The following is a 19,151-nucleotide window of genomic DNA, read 5'->3' on the forward strand; positions in this document are numbered from 1 at the left end:
GTATGCCCAAGTGGGATTGCTGGATGATATGGTAACTTTATTTTTAGTTTTTTACAGTGAAGTGAAGTGAAAGTTACTCAGTCATGTCCAACTTTTTGCGACCCCATGAACTATACAGTCTATGGAATTCTCCAAGCCAGAATACTGGAGTGGGTAGCCTTTGCCTTCTCCAGGGGATCTTCCCAATCCAGAGATCGAACCCAGGACTCTTGCATTGCAGGCGGATTCTTTACCAGCTGAGCCACAAGGGAAGCCCAAGAATACTGGAGTGGGGAGCCTATCCCTTCTCCAGCAGATCTTCCTGACCCAGGAATCGAACCCTGGGAATCCCTTAGTAAGAAAACCTCCATGCTGTTCTCCATAATGGCTGCACAATTTACATTCCCACCAACATTGTAGGTGTTTTTCTCCATACTCTCTCCAGCATTTATATTTGTAAACTGTTTGATGATGGCTATTCTGACTGGTGTGAGGTGATACCTCATTGTAGTTTTGATTTGCATTTCTCTAATAGTTAGCGATGTTGAGGATCTTTTCATGTGCCTATTTGCCATATGTATGTCTTCTTTGGAGAAATGTTTGTTTAGATCTTCTCAGTTTTTGATTTTTTTTTTATGTTGAACTGTATAAACTGTTTGTATATTTTGGAGATTAAGCCTTTGTTGGCCTCATTGTTTGCAAATACTTTCTCCCATTCCAGAGGTTGTCTTTTCATTTTGTTTATTGTTTCTTTTGCTGTGCAAAAGCTTTTGAGTTTAATTAGGTCCCATTTGTTTATTTTTGCTTTTATTTTCGTTACTCTAGTGTTATGCCCAAGTCTCGAAATCTCCCAATGACCACCAGGGAGCCGGTATCTGATGCAAAAGCAAGAGAGTTTTTATTACCAACCTCGAGCTAGGGCTCCCACCGTTATCGACGCAGCGGTTAAGGAGAGGAGCCCCGAGTTTTGGGTTACACTGCTTATATAGGGAATATTCAGGTGAAAGGGTAACAAAGGGGGTGTTCAGGCTGAAGTACTACTGATTGGTTACCCTCTTCTATAGGGTTGTGTGTGGATTTCTGATTGTTTTTTTTTACTTCCACGGTAGATCATTACTTCCAAGGTAAATCACAAATTCTTGAACTTAAAGTCAGGAGGTTTAACCTAAGGGCTGATTGGCTCATGCACAGTGGGGCAAGTTTAGGCAATATCCAAAGTCTAAGTCTGTTTGCCCAGTACCTTTGCAAAATGGAGTTCTTTTACAAGATGGAGTAGCTCAGGCTCTTCACTAGGAGATGGATCCAAAGAAAATATTGCTGTGTTTTATGTCAAGGAGTGTTCTGCCTATGTTCTCCTCTAGAAGTTTTATAATGTCCAGTCTTATATTTAGGTCTTTAATCCATTTTGAGTTGACTTTTGGGTATAGTATTAGAGCATGCTCGAATTTTGTTCTTTTACATGGAGCTGTCTAGTTTTCCTAACACCACTTACTGAAGACACTGTCTTTTCTCCATTTATATTCTTACTTCCTTTGTTAAAGATTAATTGACTGTAGGTGTGCAGGTTTATTTCTGGGCTTTTTATTCTGTTCTGTTGATCCCTATGTCTGTTTTTGTGCCAGTGCTGTGCTGTTTTGATTTCTGTAGCTTTGTAGCATTGTCTGAAGTCTGGGAGGGTTATGCCTCCAGCTTTATTCTTTTATTGCTTTGGCAATTCTAGGTCTTTTGTTGTTCCCAATCAAAGCCCTTCTGGTAGGCAAATTTGTTTGGAAACTGTCACTTACCATCTTGGTTATACAGTCTACTTAACTTTAGTACTAGTTTCAGAATTAACTGCAATTTTGTTTTTGTTTTTTTGTGGGAAAAGTGCTGTTTCCTAATCCACATTATGGAGAATGATTTGACAACAGAGTTCTCTCTTCCCTTAGACCTTTCCAGATAGAACCCTACTCTCACCTTGCAAAGAACAGAAGCACAGAAAATGTATCAGCATATATAGTTTATTGTGACCTCTCTAATATCTTACACAAGTGGGTTCACTGTTCATTTGGGATGGGAGGCCGGGAGGCAGGCAGTGTAATGAAAGTGTAGCACGTGAAGATAGCTTGCTGAGCGGCAGCCTTCCTGCCATTGCCCGCTGGTGACTAGTCTTAGTCCGCTAAGCTACCTGGGGCAGGAAGGAGCCAGGCCAGGCCAAGAGCCCTCCCTTCTCTTTTGGCTGGCCCAGCCCAGGTTTCAGGCCCTTCCCCCCACTTCCTCATTCATGGTCCCATAGAGCTGAGGGAGATGTGGGAAGGTAAGAAGCTCACTAGCTGCCAGGCTTGTGGGTGCTACCGGCTGAGCATGGGGTCCCCAGTCTGGTCCTTGGCTGGGCTTTCACTGCAGCACCTTCAGACTGGTTGGGATGAGGGATGCGGCTTTGCTCTTGGGGGGCTGTCCCCGCTCTGTGGCATCCAGGAGCTGCTGCAGGTAACAGGAGGTGCCGAGCAGCAGATGGCCGGTGGCCCGCATGCTGAAGAGGGCCCAGCGGAGAGCTTCCCTGGGTGGAATGCAAAGGCATTAGGGTCAAAACACCAAGAAAACTCCTTCCTGCCTCTTCTAAATGCCTGCTCCCCCAGGCTGCGTTTCATAAACTGTAGAGTGATATGCAAATAGAACAGATGTTGCCTTCCCTCAGCAGATGGGACAGGGTCTGCCTTAACTGAGATGTCTGCGTATTCTCCTGCAAAATTCAAGCTCCTTTAGTCTTTCTAATACTGTTGATAACTTTGGATCAGCCAGATGGATCTGCGTCACATAACTCTGCCCATTCATCACCTCTGTTCTAGACGGAAGTGTTACCAAGACGTTTGCAATCTAGGTGGTTTTCAGAGTGCTGGACGTGAAGATCTCCCAGCCTGGTGCTATAGTGCACTGAGAGCAGGACTCCAGTCAGACAGGCTTGAGTTCTCATCCAGTCTCATTAGCTGTGACAAGCTTGGCAAACTACTATAGCTCTGAGCTGCAGCGCCCTCATCTGCGTCATACCACTTTGATCCCCAACAGGGTTAAGGAGGCTGAAATAATATAAATCATTTAATACAGGGCCTGATGTTTAGAAGAACAGGGGAGACATGGGGTCAAGTCTAGGTGGTTGAATGCTTGACTAACCAAATTCTTATCCACATCTGTTTGAAAGAGGGTCATATAGGTGTCTAGTCCTAGCAAGGAGAAGAAAACACAAGGAAAATGAATTCTTCCTGGCTGATATTAAAATCTGTCTTCTGTTAACCTTCACTCAATAAATGAACTTATGATTGAGGTGGAGGGGGACAGAAAGTTCGAACCATGAACATCTGTACATGAAAATCCTTCAGAAATTTAAAAGCTGTACCTGAGAAGAATACCCATTTCTCAGATTAGAGATCTGAGGCTTCAAACTAGCCATCTGGACATAGATAGGAATGAAATTCTGACACATGCTACAACATGGACTTTGAAAACATGACGCTAAGTGAAATAAGCCAGACACCAAAGGGCAAGTATTGGATGATGCCACTTACATGAGTTACCTAGAATAAGAAAATTAACAGAGACAGGAGAACAGAGGTAAGTATGGCTGGGCGGGGCAGACATAGAGAGTTAGTATTTAATGGGTACAGAGTTATAGTTTGGGATGATGAAAAGTTCTGGAAATGTATGTACAAGTGACCATTGCACAATATTATGAATGTACTTAATGTCACTGAATTTTATACTTAAAAAAAAGTGGTTAAAATGGTAAACTTTATGGTATGTATATTTTATCACCATTAAAGAAAAAACACTTGCTGACACCCCTAAATCATTCCAGGGATTCCAGCTTGCTATCATTCTTGTTTTTCAGTACCAGTATGCCTACTGTGTTTAGGTCAGAGAGTCCCACTTGCCCTAGATGGACCGAGTTTAAAGACTGAAACTTCTTGCTCTAGATTTTGCAACCTGCAGTCTGTTGGCAGCAAGCCCAGGTCAAGAGCGGACATGATATGGGACAGGAGGAAAATGGAACTTCTTGCCACAGAACCAGGCCTGAGCCCACCACTGAGTGTCGTCTGTGGCAGGCGGACCGCAGCCTCAGGTCCTTCATGTGGAGACTGGAAATGCAGAGAAGAAACTCAGGAAGCCAAAAAGGTCTGGTATGCTCTAGCCTCATACATTCTGGCAGAACTCTGGAGACCCAGAGTAGGATTTCTCAGAAGCCCACTGTGAATGACAATTCATATGTATCTTCATTACTTCTCCCATTATTTGAATTACTGCTGTGGTACCAGCTGATACAGAATTCGGCAAGGAACTGGAGGCTACAAAAATTCTTGCCCCCTTGGAGCTTGCTCTGACATTTTGTTTATCCCTGCGTCTCTAGCTCACAGCATAGGGTCAGGCACATAGAGAGTGCTCAGTAAACACTAAATGAAGCAACTGGGAGAAGTGGCATCTGTCAGAACTAACTGGCAAGAGGCCAGCTTTGTGGTTTTGAACTAGTTGGCTACATTTGCTTAATGGGGTAAGAGTTCTCTAGAGCACTACTTGTAGCAACTGAATTTGGGAACCACCACCATAACTGTACTTTAATAACAGAGGAGCCTGGTAGGCTGCAGTCCATGGGGTCGCAAAGAGTTGGAAACGGCTGAGCGACTTCCTTTCACTTTTCACTTTCATGCATTGGAGAAGGAAATGGCAACCCACTCCAGTGTTCTTGCCTGGAGAATCCCAGGGACGTGGGAGCCTGGTGGGCTGCCATCTATGGGGTTGCACAGAGTCAGACACGACTGAAGTGACTTAGCAGCAGCAGCAGCAGACATATAAGTGACTATTACCTATAAACTGCAGATTAATTCTGATCTATGGAAGGACACTTATTTCATCCCTTCCACACCCATGGAAAAATCAAAGTTTGTATTTATAAATTTAGCTCAGCATTCTTGATGAATCTATACATGGGTAGGATTTTGAACTGATTGTAACTTCTTGCTGGTTCTCTCCTTAACTGGGTTCAATAAAATTTTTGACACATTCACTTTTTAAAAGTTGATTAGAAGATTTCTTAGGAAAAGTTACTACTTTAGCTGAAAAATAGTTGTTATAGTGGAAGGTGATGAGGAAAGCTAAATGTATCCAGATTCCACCAGCAGGAGTGTATGAATCCCTTTGGTATACACTACTATAAACTAAAACACGAGTGCAGCCATGAAGTCCTAGACAAATGCTAACTGTCATGGTTGGTCAGCATCAACACCAGTCCCAGGCTCCCAGAAGGCTGAGGGTGCATGGGAGAAGACAGGGCCACTCCCATTGCTGTGTACCCACCCCAGCCCCAGCTAATCCCAGTTCACTCACTTCATGATGCGCTTGGCCCCGGAGCAGTGCAGATCATAGGAGAGGGAGTATGTGCCATAGAGAGTTGCCTTCACGTTCAGGCAGCCAATGAAGTCCTGTGGGTTCATCTTGTATAGGTCGAAGGTTACTCGGGCCACATCAATCTTGGCAGGCTTACGGGAGAGGGTGAGCTGGTACTGAGTGCTCTGCATCAAGACAAGTATGTGGTTAGCATCCCTCCAGGATTTCTCCTAAGCTCCCAATATTCTCTCACACAGGTGGGATATCACCTGTTCTGATGGGGGCTGCCATTTCTGCCCCTTGTGGAGGACCATGAATACGGTGTCATCTGCCAGGGATTGGAAATACCCTTCTGTCTCTACAGTTGTGCCATCTTCCTCCAGCACCAGGAAGAAAGGCTTGTACGCCAGCATCAGGGTATCCCGGACCTGGAGAATAAGGTAAGTGATGCTCTTGCCGTCATATGTAGCCACAGAGCTGGTTTGGGGAAGACCCAAACCAGCTGTCAGGGACAGAATGAGTGGGCCGGGTTTTATGGGATGGGACTGAAACCCAGGGCTCTTGATGTGGGGTCACCATCCAAAGAACCTATGTCGTGGTATTCCTTATCTGACTTCATGGGTAATATTCTAGAATAGTGCTGTCCAATAAAAATAAAATGGGAGTCACATATGTAATTTTCAATTGAGATAAGTTTTAATTCACATGAAAACTCACTGTTGGAAAAGTACACAATCCAGTGGTTTTTACTATATTCACAAAATTCTGCAGCCATCACCACCATCTAATTTCAAAACATTTTCAATCCCATTTTTACTCAAAGAGAAACCTAGTACCCATTAACTGTTACTCCTCATTTCCTCACCCTTGGCAACCTCTCCTCTTCTTTCTGTCTCTATGGATCTGTCTGTTCTGGACATTTCATATAAATGGCTTCCTTCACTTAGCAAGTTTTCAAAGTTAATCTGTGTTTCAGCATGATTATTTACTTTTTTATGGCTGAATAATATTCTACTAAATAAATATACTACATTTTTAGTCCATTCTTCAATTGATGAACATAGAGGTTGTTTCTACTTTTTGAGTATCATAAATAATGGTGCTTTGCACCTTCATGTACACATTTTTGTGTGACATATCTTCTCAGTTTTCCTGGATATATATCTAGGGTTGGAATTTCTGGGTCATGTAATAACTCTATGTTTACTCTTCTTAGAGAACTACCAACCTGTTCTTCAAAGCAGTTGCATGATCTAATATTCCCACTAGCAACTTCTCCACATCCCTATCAACACTTGTTATTGTCTGTCTTCATTTTAGCCATTCTAATGTTATGAAGTGTTTTTTATTTGCATTTTCCTAATGACTAAGGGTGTTGAGCATCTTTTCATGTGTTATTAGCCATTTGTACATCTTCTTTGGAAAAACATCTATTCTGATTTTTTGCCCATTTTCAAGTAGATCCTCTTTTAAGAGTTCTTTATATATTCTTGATACTAGACCCTTATCAGATATGTGTTTTGCAAATATTTTCACCCATTCTGTGGATTATCTTCTCATTTTTTTGTTAGTGTCCTTTGATGCACAAAAGTTCTTAATATTGATAAAGTCCAACTTTTTCCCTTTGGTTACTTTGAGGTTTGGTGCCATATCTAAGAAACTAAGGTTATGTACTCTTATTCCTATGTTTTCTTCTAAGGATTTTATAGTTTTAGCTCTGCATTTAGGTATTTAATCCACTTTGAATTAATTTTATACATAATATGAGGGAGGGATCCAACTAGATTCTTTGGCATTTGCATAGCCCATTGACTTGGTCATTTGTTGAAAAGACTACCCTTTCTCCATTGAATAACCTTGGCATTCTGTCAAAAATCAATTGACCACAGATACATGGATTTATTTCTGGACCTTCAGTTATATTCACTTGATTTGTATGTATTATGGGCCAAATGGTATCCCTGTGAATTTCATATATTGAAGTCCTAATCCCAGTACCTCAGAATGTGACTATCATTGGAGATAGAGTCTTTACAGATATAGTTACATTAAAGTGAGGCATTAGAGTGGGCCCTAATCCTAATGTGGCTTTAAGAAGGAAAGGTGTCTTTATAAGAAGGAACTATTAGGGGCTTCCCTGGTGCGTCAGTGGTAAAGAATCCGCCTGCCAGTGCAGGAGGCACAAGTTTGATCCCTGGTCCGGGAAGATCCCACATGCTGTGGAGCAGCTAAGCCCATGCACCACAGCTATCAGCCTTGGCTCTTGAGCCCGGAAGCTGCAACTGCTGAGCCCATGTGCCGCAGCTACTGAAGCCCAAGCACCCTAGAGCCCATGCTCTGCAGCAAGAGAAGCCGTCATAACGAGAAGCCTGCACGTCACAGCTGGTGAGTACCTCCTGCTTGCCTCAATTAGAGAAATGCCTGCGCAGCAGCGAAAACCCAGCACAGCCAAAGGTGAATAAATAAAAAATGAAAAAAAAAAAAGAAGGAACGACTAGGACAAGTTACTCCCAACCAAGTGGAGGGGGAGCATGGAAATGGGGAAGGGTGTCATTCTTGCCCACTGTTACTCCCACCCACAAGTATTATGTGTCCTTGGTTTCCTCTCTGGAACCTTACTGATCAATAGTTCTAATTTTTTTTCAATTTACAAAAGTTTTTTTTTCTCCACACCAAGGGGCATGTGGGATCTTCCCCCTCCAGAGATTGAACCCAGGCCCCCTGCATTGGAAGCACAGTCTTAACCACTGGACCACCAGGGAAGTCCAAGATTTCCTTTCTGATGGCAACTTCAATAGGCTGGTGGTGCCCGTCTGGAGTCTTGTCTGTCTGGTGACAGGAGGGTGGCAGTACATTACCATCTGATACTAACAATAGGCCAGAGGTATTTTTCAGAGCATATTTTTCTTATGAACTCCATCCCTACTGAAGTCCTACCTCATGACACCAAGGCCAGAGGCAGCTGTCAGGGCCAGCTGTCAACCAAGGTCCCCATGGTGAGCTGTGAGAAGGCAGGCCCGTCCCTACCTTGACATGGAGGTCCTCAAGACTGTGCGCCATGATGCCCTTCCTCACACTCCGGTCAGCAGTGGTTACTCTACAGGGCCGGGCCCTGGGGGCCTCTGCACTGGGCTTTGACAGCTGCTGCTGGGTCACCACCGAAGTGCTCACTGCCATGTACCTGGGAGCCATATGGAGCATCAGCATGAGCTGTCCGCTGCCTTCCAGCTCTCACTCCACCACAGGGTAACTCACTCCCCAGTTCTCTAGGCTCAGCTCAGCATGCTCCTCTTCCCCTACTATCCACCTAGTCTGCTCTGGATAGTCTTCCTTAAAAGCCTGCTGGATCAGTGCATCTTAAACTTTAGTGGACATATATGTCCCCTGGGGATCTTGTTAAAATGCAGGCTCTTCTGATTCAGTAGGTCTGGGTGAAGTCTGAGATGTTACATATGTAATGAGTTCCCAAGTGACATTGATGCTGCCGGGTCTCAGACTGTGACAAGTAGCCAGTGACAGAAGATGGCCCAACCTCTGCCCAATTACCACTTTCCTCTCTCTGCCTCCTTATCATCTGTAATGTGAGATGAAATGGCAAAGCTGAGATCAGTATAAGAGAGTTTGAACTCAGATACACAATGGAGAACCAAAAGACTGCAGGGAACCTAGGTTTTGGAGTCAGGCAAACCCAAGTTCAAATCTTGGCTTCACTACACATTTGCTCCAACAGAGTGCCCACCCTGTGCCTCAGTTTCCCTGCCTATTAATCTGGCAAAATAATCCCCACTTCTCAAAGTTGTGGTGAATTTTAAGTGAGATCAAGAATCAAAATCTCAAGCAGTATCTCCCTGTTTCTACTTAGGGTGTGATATGGGGATTGGGAAGAGGCAGCAGCCTTAATATCTCCTGGGGAATTGTGGAAGTATCCCACTCCAGACCTCCTGAATCAGCATCCGCATTTGAACAAGATGTCGAGGTGACTTACATGGCCATCGAGGTTGCAGAAGGTCTGCCCTACAGAGCTCGTTAGGTCCCCTTCCCTTCCCCAGCTGGCTTTCCTCACCTGGAGAGGGACTTAGGATAGAGAAGGCTGAGGGACTTCATGGCGTATTCCATCTTCGTCAGCTGGATAGTGTTGGGCCTGGAAAGCAAGCAGAGATAGTCCATTGTGAGGGATGAGCGGCTTCTCTCTCGTCTTTTTTTTTTAATGTTATTTTGGCCACCCCACTGGGCATGTGGGATCTTAGTTGGGAGTCTTAAACAATGGATGCCAGGGAAGTCCCCTATTGTTTTTTGAAACGGTGCAACCCCACCTCCATCCATCAGGCCTCCACTCTGGTTTCCCCTCTCAGCTCATACACACCTCCCCCAGCCCTTCTTCTGTTCAACCCCAGTAGACCACCGTGACCAAGCTGGAAACCCCCTCAGTGCCCAGGCTCAGCCCCCCTCAGCAGCCACGCCTCCCTCCCTGGCACCACTCACTCCATGTTTCTCTGACCCCTGGTTCCAGTCACACTGATCAGGGATCCCAAGTCGAAGTGAAGAGGCCCTGCTCAGTTAGTTTCCGCCCTTGGGGACAGAGTCCACTTTATGCTGGCAGGAGGCTAGTCACACCACCTCACAGTGCTGGGGACTTTCCCTCACCTGTCGTCCAGAGACCTCCCAGGCCAGGCACCCCATAGACTAAGGCTGCTCTTTCCAATGGGTCCTTGAGCAATCCAAACCCCTCCTGAGGCTTCCCACTGGCCAAAGGGACTTTCTACCATGGTGGGTTCTATATCCATTCTAATACTGGAGCTGCTACCCTAACATGGCTATTGAGCACTTGAAGTGTGGCTAGTATGACTGAGAAGCTGGATTTTTAATCTTATTGAATGTTAACTGGTTTAGATGTACACAACCACCAGGGCTGCGGGCTGCTGGCAGCCATCCTGGGCAGCACAGCTCTAGCCGACAGCCCTGGGCTGACCTGCCAGCCCTTCTCTCCTGAGCCTGGCCGATCCAGGCCTTCCTGAAGCCAGTTCCTCCACCAGCATTGCCTCCTTCCAGCCCAGGGCTAAAGCTTTGCAGCCTTGAAGCCTGAGTTTCACTGCATTCTGTGATCACTCACAGAATTTCCCCTCCATCCTGCTACTTCCTTCTCCCCAGCCAGGTGGGCCTTAGTGTCCGCTTCTGCCAGTCCCTCTAACCTCTCCCTGGGTGCCTCACCCTGAAATGTTCTCCTGTTCCCACCCCAGTGCAGACCGGGCCTGGTGCAGAGCAAGGGGCTAAAGGAGTATATGGTGCACAGGCCCCTCCCTAGTCTCCTTTTGACAATATGGGGGTCTCTCCAGGCCAGCCTGACTGTGAAAGCCCTCTGCCCTGACTTACCACTTTCCCCTTCAGCTTGTTCCAGCCTCACTCCTCACCCCCAATCACAAAGCTGCCAAGCCCCACCTCACCTGTTCTCTAGGACCCAAAACCAAACCCAAATGAAAAAACCCAGAATATAAAACTTCTTACCTCCGGCTCACAGCCTCCTAACCTTCCAATCCTGTCCTGCTCAGCCCAACCCTCCCTCTACTTTATTTTCAGCTCCCAAGGCAGCCCCTCCCCTGGCCTTCAGCCCCAGCTGGAAGAGAACATGGGCACTGAGTGTGCAGCTCTTACCCTTGGGATGGCAGGCCAGCCTCACTTCCAGAAAAAGCCAAAAAGGAACGGTGTAGGCGTGTTTTGAAAGCTTTGGGGCAGGGTATGGCCCAGAACATGGCATTGGGCACAGAGGGCACAGGAAATAGGCCAATGTGAATTGTGATCCCCGTTCTACTCACATTAGCTGTTTGAGTGTAGACAAGTTGCCTTAACCTCCCAGAGCCCCAGTCTCTCACCCGCTCAACAGGGATCATGATTCCTATCTTAAAGGGTTAAGGTAAGGATTTGTATTAATACAAGTGAAGGGCTTTGCAACAGAGATACTTAATAGATATAAACAAATATTGGTGTTACTGATAACATAATTATTTAATAATAGCAGAGGATTTAATAATAATAATTAACACCAGCTGAAATGTGTAGTGCTTAAGAATAAGATCCGTGACCCAGCAGTTCTATGTATACATAATATTTGGAGTTATATTTGAAGTTCCAAGGGAAATGAAAATCTATATCCACACAAAAACTTATACATGAATGTTCATAGTGTTATTCATAACAGGCAAAATGTAGAAACAACCCAAATGTTTGCATTAAAAAGTGTTCAGAGAAATCTGGTGTTTCCATAAATGGAATATTATTTGTCAGTCAAAAGGATATATGCTGCTACAGTACATTGATGAACATTGAACATGTTGTGCAAAGTGGAAGAAGCCAATCACAAAAGATCACATATTAATATTTGTTGGTATCATCTCATTTGTATGAAATGTCCAGAATAGCAAAATCATAAAGACAAAAAATTAATCAGTGGTTGTTTAGAGCTGTGGCTGGGGAATGCAAAGGGAATGGAGACTGTTAGTGGGTATGAGGTTTCTCTTAAGGGAGACCAAAAATGTTTTAATTTATTAATCTAATCCCAGTCTATTTTGGTGATTGCACCAAATCTATTTGGAGGTTACACAGCCCTGAAAATATAATAAAAACCAATAAACTGTACTCGCCTAAGTGTGTGTGGTATATGAATTCTCTCTCAATAAAGCCGTTTTTAAAAAAGAGGTTCAACCTCATCCTTCTTTGAACGATAGATTTTTCACACTAGTGAGTTGGAATCACATGGAAGGTTTGTTAAAAATCAGATTGCTGGGCTTCATTGCAGAGTTTCTGACTCAGTATGTCTGGGGTGGGGCCTAAGAACATGTATTTCTGATTACACGGTGATGTTCCAAGGTTCCAAGGTGATGCTGAAGCTGTGGCTACTTAGGGACCCCATTTTGAAAACCAGCAGCCAGCACTAGCTGTGTGATATAACTCATCTAAGCATCAGTTGGATCTGACCAATAGGGATTAAAAATAGCTCCGACCCCATTGGGTTGTCATGAAGAATAATCATGAAAAGTATTTGATACAAAGCTTAATGCACCCTTCAGGCTTAAAAAATAGCTATCATCATCATCATTTTATTACTTACATCTAAATCCTTCCCTAGAGAAGCTTGCAGACAACCATCATTCATTCACCAAATACTTATTAAGCATTTACTGTATACTGCCCCTCCTTGGGGCTGAGAATACAGCAGGAAACAAGACAACCTTGTCACATTCTTAAAGGAGCTGACATTCCTGGAGGAAGGGGGCACTCAGACCATGAACAAATATGCAGATAATCAAGATGGTTTCAGAGAATGATGTTCTTGGAAGAAAACAACACACAGTGATGTGACAGCAACTGGCTGGAGAGCTAGATTGGCCTATGGGCTCAGGAAAGACCGCAGAGGTGGGCTTTCAGCTAAATGATGACTGGTGAGAAGTCACTTTTTTGAAGATCTGAAGTGTCTTGGTCTGTTTGGGCTGCTAGTCAGAAAACCATAAATTGGTGACTTATAAACACCAGAAGTTTACTTCTTGTAGTTCTGGAGGCTGACAAGTACAAGATCAAGGTGTTGGTAGTTCAGTGTCTGGTGAGGACCCTCTTCCTGGTTCCCAGACACTGTCTTCTCTCCGTGTCCTCACCTGGTAGAAGGAGCAAGGGAATCTCTTTCATAAGGACACTAATCCCACCTCCTGCAGCTTCCCTGTTGGCTAGTGGTAAAGAATCTGCCTGCCAGATTCCAGAGATCCTGGTGGGCTATAGTCCATGTGGTCACAAAAGAGTTGGGTACCATTTAGCAACTAAAGGACAATCCCACCTCCCCCAAATCCCACCTCCAAATACCATCACATTGGGGATTAGGTTTCAAGATACAAATGGGTGTGGAGCAGGGGGTCACAAACATTCAGTCTATTGTGTTCCTGCGACTGGAAGCCAGTCTTTTGAAGTGCTGGGATGGGGTGGGGGCATTCAAGGAAAGGAAACATCAGTGCAAAGGATTTGAGAAGGGAATGGGCAGGGTGAGAGGACAGGAACACAAATCACTAAACTTTAAGGCAGACTAAGAGCAGAAGAAAAGTACTGACACTTCAGGGAAGAAGTTCTGGGGAAACCGTTAGGGCCCCTCCCTAGAACATTCATGCCTCAAATATTTATTGAACATCCAGCATGTGCTTAGTGTCTCATGATAAGCCAATGGATGACTCAGAGGCAGTCTGATGACGTGGAAATCACACACAGAAAAGACAAAGATAAGCACAAGCTAAAGCCAGAGGGGTGGGGTAGGGGTGGTGAAGAATTGCTGAGTGACCCTGAGGAGTCTTCATGGTGCTTAGAAGAGGAGGATTTTGGATCATTTGGAATTTATGTACTCAGCAAGTATTTCTTGAGTTTTACCCTTTGCCAAATACATGGGTTGACTCAGTTCATATCTGTCTCTTTAGAGCTCACCTCTAGTTGCAGAGGCAGATTTCTGAGCATGGTTCTGTCACGCGAGTGTTCCTCAGTTCTTTTTTTTTTTTTTTTAAACATTTTTTTTAAAAATTTTTATTTATTTATTTGGCTGCTCTGGGTCTTAGTTGTAGCATGTGGGATCTAGCTCCCTGACCAGGGATCGAACCTGGGCCCCCTGCACTGGGAGCTCAGAGTCTTAGCCACTGGGCCACCAGGGAATTCCCTTCCTCGGTTCTTTGTCTCGTCACAACAAAGATTTGGAGCGACGGACATTAAAGCCCTCGGTGCGTCACAGCTCTCGGGTCTTGGACAAACCATGTTATAGCTCTTAGGCAAGTCAGTGTTACAGCTCTATTTTAGTTAGAAGATAGCAGGAGAATCCATCCTCGAAGTGTGAGGGCATGCCAACCCAAAGACTTGAAGAGAAGAGAGTGGAGGAGCACGTGGGGGAGGGAGAGAGAGAGAAAGAGCGCAGCCGTGGGGGGTGGGGGGAAGTGCTTTGGCTCCTCCTTTTATATGTTTTTTCTTCCACCTGGGCCTGCCCTGTGCAAATTGGGCTTAGCCAGGAGTGCCGTTTGTTCTACCTGACATCTTCACTCTGGTCCTCGGACCTTCTTTGTTTTTTTAGCCACCGCCATATTGGACTCCTTTTCCCTATTCTACCTACCTAACAGTTCTCAAATGCTGAAATGCATAAAATTATTTGAACCCCTTGGAGGACTCTAGTTATGACTCAAAATTGAGAAGCAAGAAAAAGAGAAAAGATTATATATTCAACCATATTAAAAAACTATTCTGCATCTTAAACTTGTAACACCATGAGTAAAGTCAAAAGACATACAATACATAGGAAAAATATATGGCAACTAATATTGAAGATAAGAGATTCTTTCTCTCTCTCTGCTATCTATATATATAAATCAACAAGACCAACAGTACAGTAGAAAAAATGGACAAAGAATATGAACACAGTTCAGGGAAATGAAATGCCAACGACTCAACATATGAAGAGATGCTTCAGTTTTTTCAGTAAATGTAATTTTGAAATTCTTATTTTATGTATTTTTTCTTGTGGTAAAATGTGCATAACATAAAATTAACAATTTTTAAGTGTATAGTTAAGTGGCATGAAGTTTATTTACACAGTTGTGCAACCATCACCTCATTCACCTCCAGAACTTTTTCCATCTTTCTCATGTCTGTATCCATGAAGCAAGTCCCCATTCCTTCGCCTCCCCGCCTCCCCCAAGTCCTTGGCTACCACTGTTCTGCTTTCTGCCTCTACCTAACTTCTTTAATGGCCTTGACATTTTTAAAAAGTATAGTCCAGTTACTTTGTAGAATGTCTCTCAATTTGAACTTATCTGTCCGTCTCTTCATGATTAGATTCTGGCCAAGTATTTTGGGCAGAAATATCAAATAAGCTATCAGCTTCCCTGATAGCTCAGTTGATAAAGAATCCGCCTGCAATCAGGAGACCCCTGTTCGATTCCTGAGTTGGGAAGATCCGCTGGAAAACGGATAGGGTACACTGTAGTATTCTTGGGCTTCCCTTGTGGCTCAGCTGGTAAAGAATCTGCCCGCGATGCGGGAGACCTGGGTTTGATCCCTGGGTTGGGAAGATTCTCTGGAAAAGAGAAAGGCTACCCCGAAAAAGTCGGACTTGACTGAGCGACTTTCACTATCAACACATAAGTAATGCTGGTCTTCAGTTGTATCAGGAGGCATAAGGAATCTGTCTCACTCGTGGGCAAGTATTTCGTTAACGGGGTGCCTGCCAGGTTTCTCTACTGTAAAGTTACCATTTCTTCTTGCAGAGATTAATCTGTGGGGAGATACTTTGAAACAAATGTGGCAGTTGCATGCGCTTGAGAAAGTCACAGATCCCTTCCATGCATCAGTTTCCCCATCTGAGAAGTGGAAACAGAGACGTCTGAAACTTGAATTCGAGCTTAAGGAAGTGAAAGTGCTCGAGAGACTGGAGAATCAGCTTCAGCCCTTGGCAAAACCCCCAAACACTAGGAGTTAGTTTTCTGAGCGCTCCAAAGGATGGGGAGAGAGGCCCAGGGCGGAGCCGAGACGGGAAACGCTCGCGTACGCGTGCGCAGGGACGTGACCACAGAGTTGGTCCTCCAGAGACAGAGAGGCCGGAAGTTGTCTTCAAAGAAGCGCTAGACTGTTGGGTTGGCTGAGCTGAAGCAATACGAACAGGGTCGGCAGGCAGCTCCGAGCAGTAGTCGCGGCAGTTTGTCGGCTTGAGGGGCTCCAGGAGTCTGGGCGGGGAAGATGGCGTCTCGGGCAGGCCCGCGAGCGGCCGGCACTGACGGCAGCGACTTTCAGCATCGGGAGCGCGTCGCCGTGCACTACCAGATGAGGTATGAAGTGAGGCGAGGAGCCCGCAGGGCCAGAGACGCAACGCCGGCCTGGTCTCAGGGTTTTGGTCCTCAGCCCGCCCTCGGGCACCTCCCAAGTCCCCTCCACCTGGCACGGTCCAGGACCCCCACCCCGCCCCGCCCCGCCAATCCCGGGAAGCCCCGTCACTCTTGTGAGTTCCACCCCTTGATCCCCCTGTACCTCGAGGGAGTCCGGGCCCTGGGTCGTGGTTATATTGGCCCGGCTCTCCGACCTCGGGAACCTAACTCCTAATTGAGCCTCAGTTTAAGCTGCCTTTTTGGTCTTGAGGAAGAATTGGTGAGCCAATAATCTCGTGAGAATGTAACATAAAATCTAGTACAGAAGTCTGCCCAGTACGCGGTAGCTGTTAAGATTTGGGTCGTTTTGGGGTGTGGACCCTAACGTCGAGACTTTGCCTCAAACGAATTTTATGGAACACCCCTCCCCACCCCCCCCACCCCCGATCATGTAAGGGATAGTTCTGCGTTCGTTTATTCATTCAACAAATATTTATTTTCCTTCTACTCATCATGCATTGTGTTAGGCACTGAGGATATAATAGCGAAAGCAGCCCTGGTCTTCGTATTCATGTTATACCTTCAGTAAAAATTTATCGACAAACAACAAATTTGGTCCCTGCCTTCATGGAGCTTGAAGTCTACGGGTGACTGATCCCCCTCCCACCACACACACACACACCTTTCTGCACTTTCTATGATATATATATTTTTTAATTTAGAGGTTTTCGTTCCTTAAATCCACTGAAGTTTCTCAGAATCTTTTCCACATCTTTTTTTCCAGAGTTTTAAAGAATGACAAGCTCTTTGGAACCTCACTTTATTCTTATGCTTAGACCCTTGTTCAAGGGAACCTCACAACCCACCCTAGCATTTTCATCCCTGTCTAGAGCAGAAACTCTGCCCTCTGGAGATGTGAAGGGGATATATCTAGGACCTAAGAAAATTCAAAGAATAAGAGAAAATTTGCTTACTTTAGAAGAAAAAGGTTTACTTTACCTGAAGAAGTATGGACAGCCTGAGTTGGTTTCTTTGCTGCCAGTACCTTGTTCCATAGGCTCTACTCTTATGCTACGGTCAGAGTTCTCTTTCTTTTTTAATGGCCGCGCAGTGCAGATCGCAGGATCTTAGTTCCCTGACCAGGGGTTGAACCTGGGTCCTTGGCACTGAAAGTGCAGAGTTCTAACCCCTGGATCGCCAGGAAATTCCCCAGAGTTTTCTTTGTGAACACAGCCCTGAGTTACTGTTCTGTCTTTAAAATGACTGAGTCAGAGTCTTTGCAACTTCATATCCTGATACTCCCCTCCCTGCCACAGTGTAGTCCTTCCACACCCAGCTGTTTACTCTCCTGGAACACAAATGTTTATGCCTTTTTGCCTGCATGCTATTACCTCTGCTCAGAATGTCTATCTCCACCTACCTCTCAGCCTAGCTCAGATATCACCCTTGTCTAGATAGCCTTCTCAGTCAACTCATTTCAGTCGGAATTGATTACTTCTTCCTGTGATCCCATATATTTTGCAACATAGATTTACAAGAGTTTTTCCAGTTCGTTTGTAATTACTTTTTCTTCCTCTGCCTTGTTCCCAGTCTCCAGGCAGGAACTATACCTTATTTATATCCGTATCCCTGTGTCCAGTACAATTGCTTGACATACAGCTGGTGTCAGAAAACTCTGAATGAAAGATACTTCTCCCTCTGCTCTGCCCCACAGTGTGACCCTCAAGTATGAAATCAAGAAGCTGATCTACGTGCATCTGGTCTTATGGCTGCTGCTGGTTGCCAAGATGAGCGTGGGACACTTGAGGCTCTTGTCTCATGATCAGGTGGCCATGCCCTATCAGTGGGAGTACCCCTATTTGCTAAGCATTGTACCCTCCCTCCTGGGCCTCCTCTCCTTCCCCCGCAACAACATTAGCTACCTGGTGCTCTCCATGATCAGCATGGGGCTCTTCTCCATCGCTCCCCTCATTTATGGCAGCATGGAGATGTTCCCTGCTGCACAGCAGCTCTACCGCCATGGCAAGGCCTACCGCTTCCTCTTTGGTTTTTCTGCCGTCTCCGTCATGTATCTGGTGTTGGTGCTGGCGGTCCAAGTGCACGCCTGGCAGTTATACTACAGCAAGAAGCTCCTAGACTCTTGGTTCACGAGCACACAGGAGAAGAAGCGTAAATGAAGCCTGCTTGATGGACTGCTGTGTGAGGTGACGCCTGGGCCTCTTACCCAGTGAACTGAGAGGGTAAAGGAGTTGCTCTAAAATCTCCTTTGGTGATTTTGGCAGCTGCAATGTTGGCGACTAGTGCAAACGAAGCCTGAATTCTGCAGAGCCCCTTCTGTTACCATCAGCTGGTGGTGGAACTGTTTAATTTATTCCTGATTGGTGGAACTGGGTGATCAACAGCTGTGAAACAAACTTTGGCTGGTTGAAGTTGAGGTCCTTCTGAGTTTTTCATCCTGACGTCTTGGTCATTCTCTCCACTTCCATCCATCACCCCTTCCCATCAAAACTGAAGGAGATGGGAAATCAGTCAAATTCTCCTTCAATCAGTAGGTCGTGGAGCAAGAAACATCTGGGACGCTGCTCCCCCTGTAGGCGTTGGTCTCTACTGTGAAACCTTTTAATTAAAAAGAACCTCAATAAAGTTACAACTGCCTAGTCCCCCCTGTGCCTTGTGTTGGGGATTTGATAGAATGTGAAAAGTGTGTTGTTTGATGGCCTTAGACACTTGGAGGTAGGTAGAGGCTCCCTGAGAAACCTGGCAGTGGCCACAGGGAAGTGAACTGGGCATAGGGAACCTAAAGCATGGTTGAAACCCTGCAACTGATGGGCAGGAGCTACCATGTGCCATAAGGTCAACCTCCACCTATAAAATGGTCCATTCTCATTTATGCAGCTTGGGTTATGGGCTTGTCTTTTGACTGGATATTCATGTTTATCATTCAGTATTAAC

General features: G+C 45.3%; 2 protein-coding genes across 2 annotated transcripts; one reads left to right on the forward strand and one right to left on the reverse strand.

Annotated features, from left to right (window-relative positions):
* Positions 1 to 2,355: 2,355 nt before the first annotated feature.
* CIDEC (cell death inducing DFFA like effector c) lies at positions 2,356 to 17,254 on the reverse strand. Its single transcript, XM_052639662.1, has 6 exons — positions 17,199 to 17,254; positions 9,398 to 9,475; positions 8,362 to 8,515; positions 5,604 to 5,762; positions 5,335 to 5,519; positions 2,356 to 2,518 (listed from the first exon to the last, which is right to left on the reverse strand). The coding sequence occupies exons 1-6, from the start codon at positions 17,252 to 17,254 to the stop codon at positions 2,356 to 2,358; spliced, it is 795 nt and encodes a 264-aa protein (XP_052495622.1).
* JAGN1 (jagunal homolog 1) lies at positions 15,973 to 18,858 on the forward strand. The gene is made up of 2 exons (XM_052639674.1): positions 15,973 to 16,163; positions 17,914 to 18,858. The coding sequence occupies exons 1-2, from the start codon at positions 16,075 to 16,077 to the stop codon at positions 18,374 to 18,376; spliced, it is 552 nt and encodes a 183-aa protein (XP_052495634.1). The 5' UTR covers positions 15,973 to 16,074; the 3' UTR covers positions 18,377 to 18,858.
* The last annotated feature ends 293 nt before the right edge of the window (positions 18,859 to 19,151 follow it).

The sequence above is a fragment of the Budorcas taxicolor genome, chromosome 1 (assembly GCF_023091745.1).
Source record: "Budorcas taxicolor isolate Tak-1 chromosome 1, Takin1.1, whole genome shotgun sequence".
In the NCBI taxonomy this organism is placed as follows: Eukaryota; Metazoa; Chordata; class Mammalia; order Artiodactyla; family Bovidae; genus Budorcas; species Budorcas taxicolor.

What these genes read in the sequence shown, in the direction of transcription:
- JAGN1 (XM_052639674.1), top strand. Translation starts at nt 16,075, where the DNA reads ATGGCGTCTCGGGCAGGCCCGCGAGCGGCCGGCACTGACGGCAGCGAC. An exon ending in GCCGTGCACTACCAGATGAG is followed by an intron (nt 16,164 to 17,913) that starts GTATGAAGTGAG and finishes TCTGCCCCACAG; the next exon opens with TGTGACCCTCAAGTATGAAA.
- CIDEC (XM_052639662.1), bottom strand. Translation starts at nt 17,254, where the DNA reads ATGGAACAAGGTACTGGCAGCAAAGAAACCAACTCAGGCTGTCCATAC. An exon ending in TTGAGGACCTCCATGTCAAG is followed by an intron (nt 5,763 to 8,361) that starts GTAGGGACGGGC and finishes CTTATTCTCCAG; the next exon opens with GTCCGGGATACCCTGATGCT. An exon ending in GGCAGCCCCCATCAGAACAG is followed by an intron (nt 5,520 to 5,603) that starts GTGATATCCCAC and finishes GTCTTGATGCAG; the next exon opens with AGCACTCAGTACCAGCTCAC.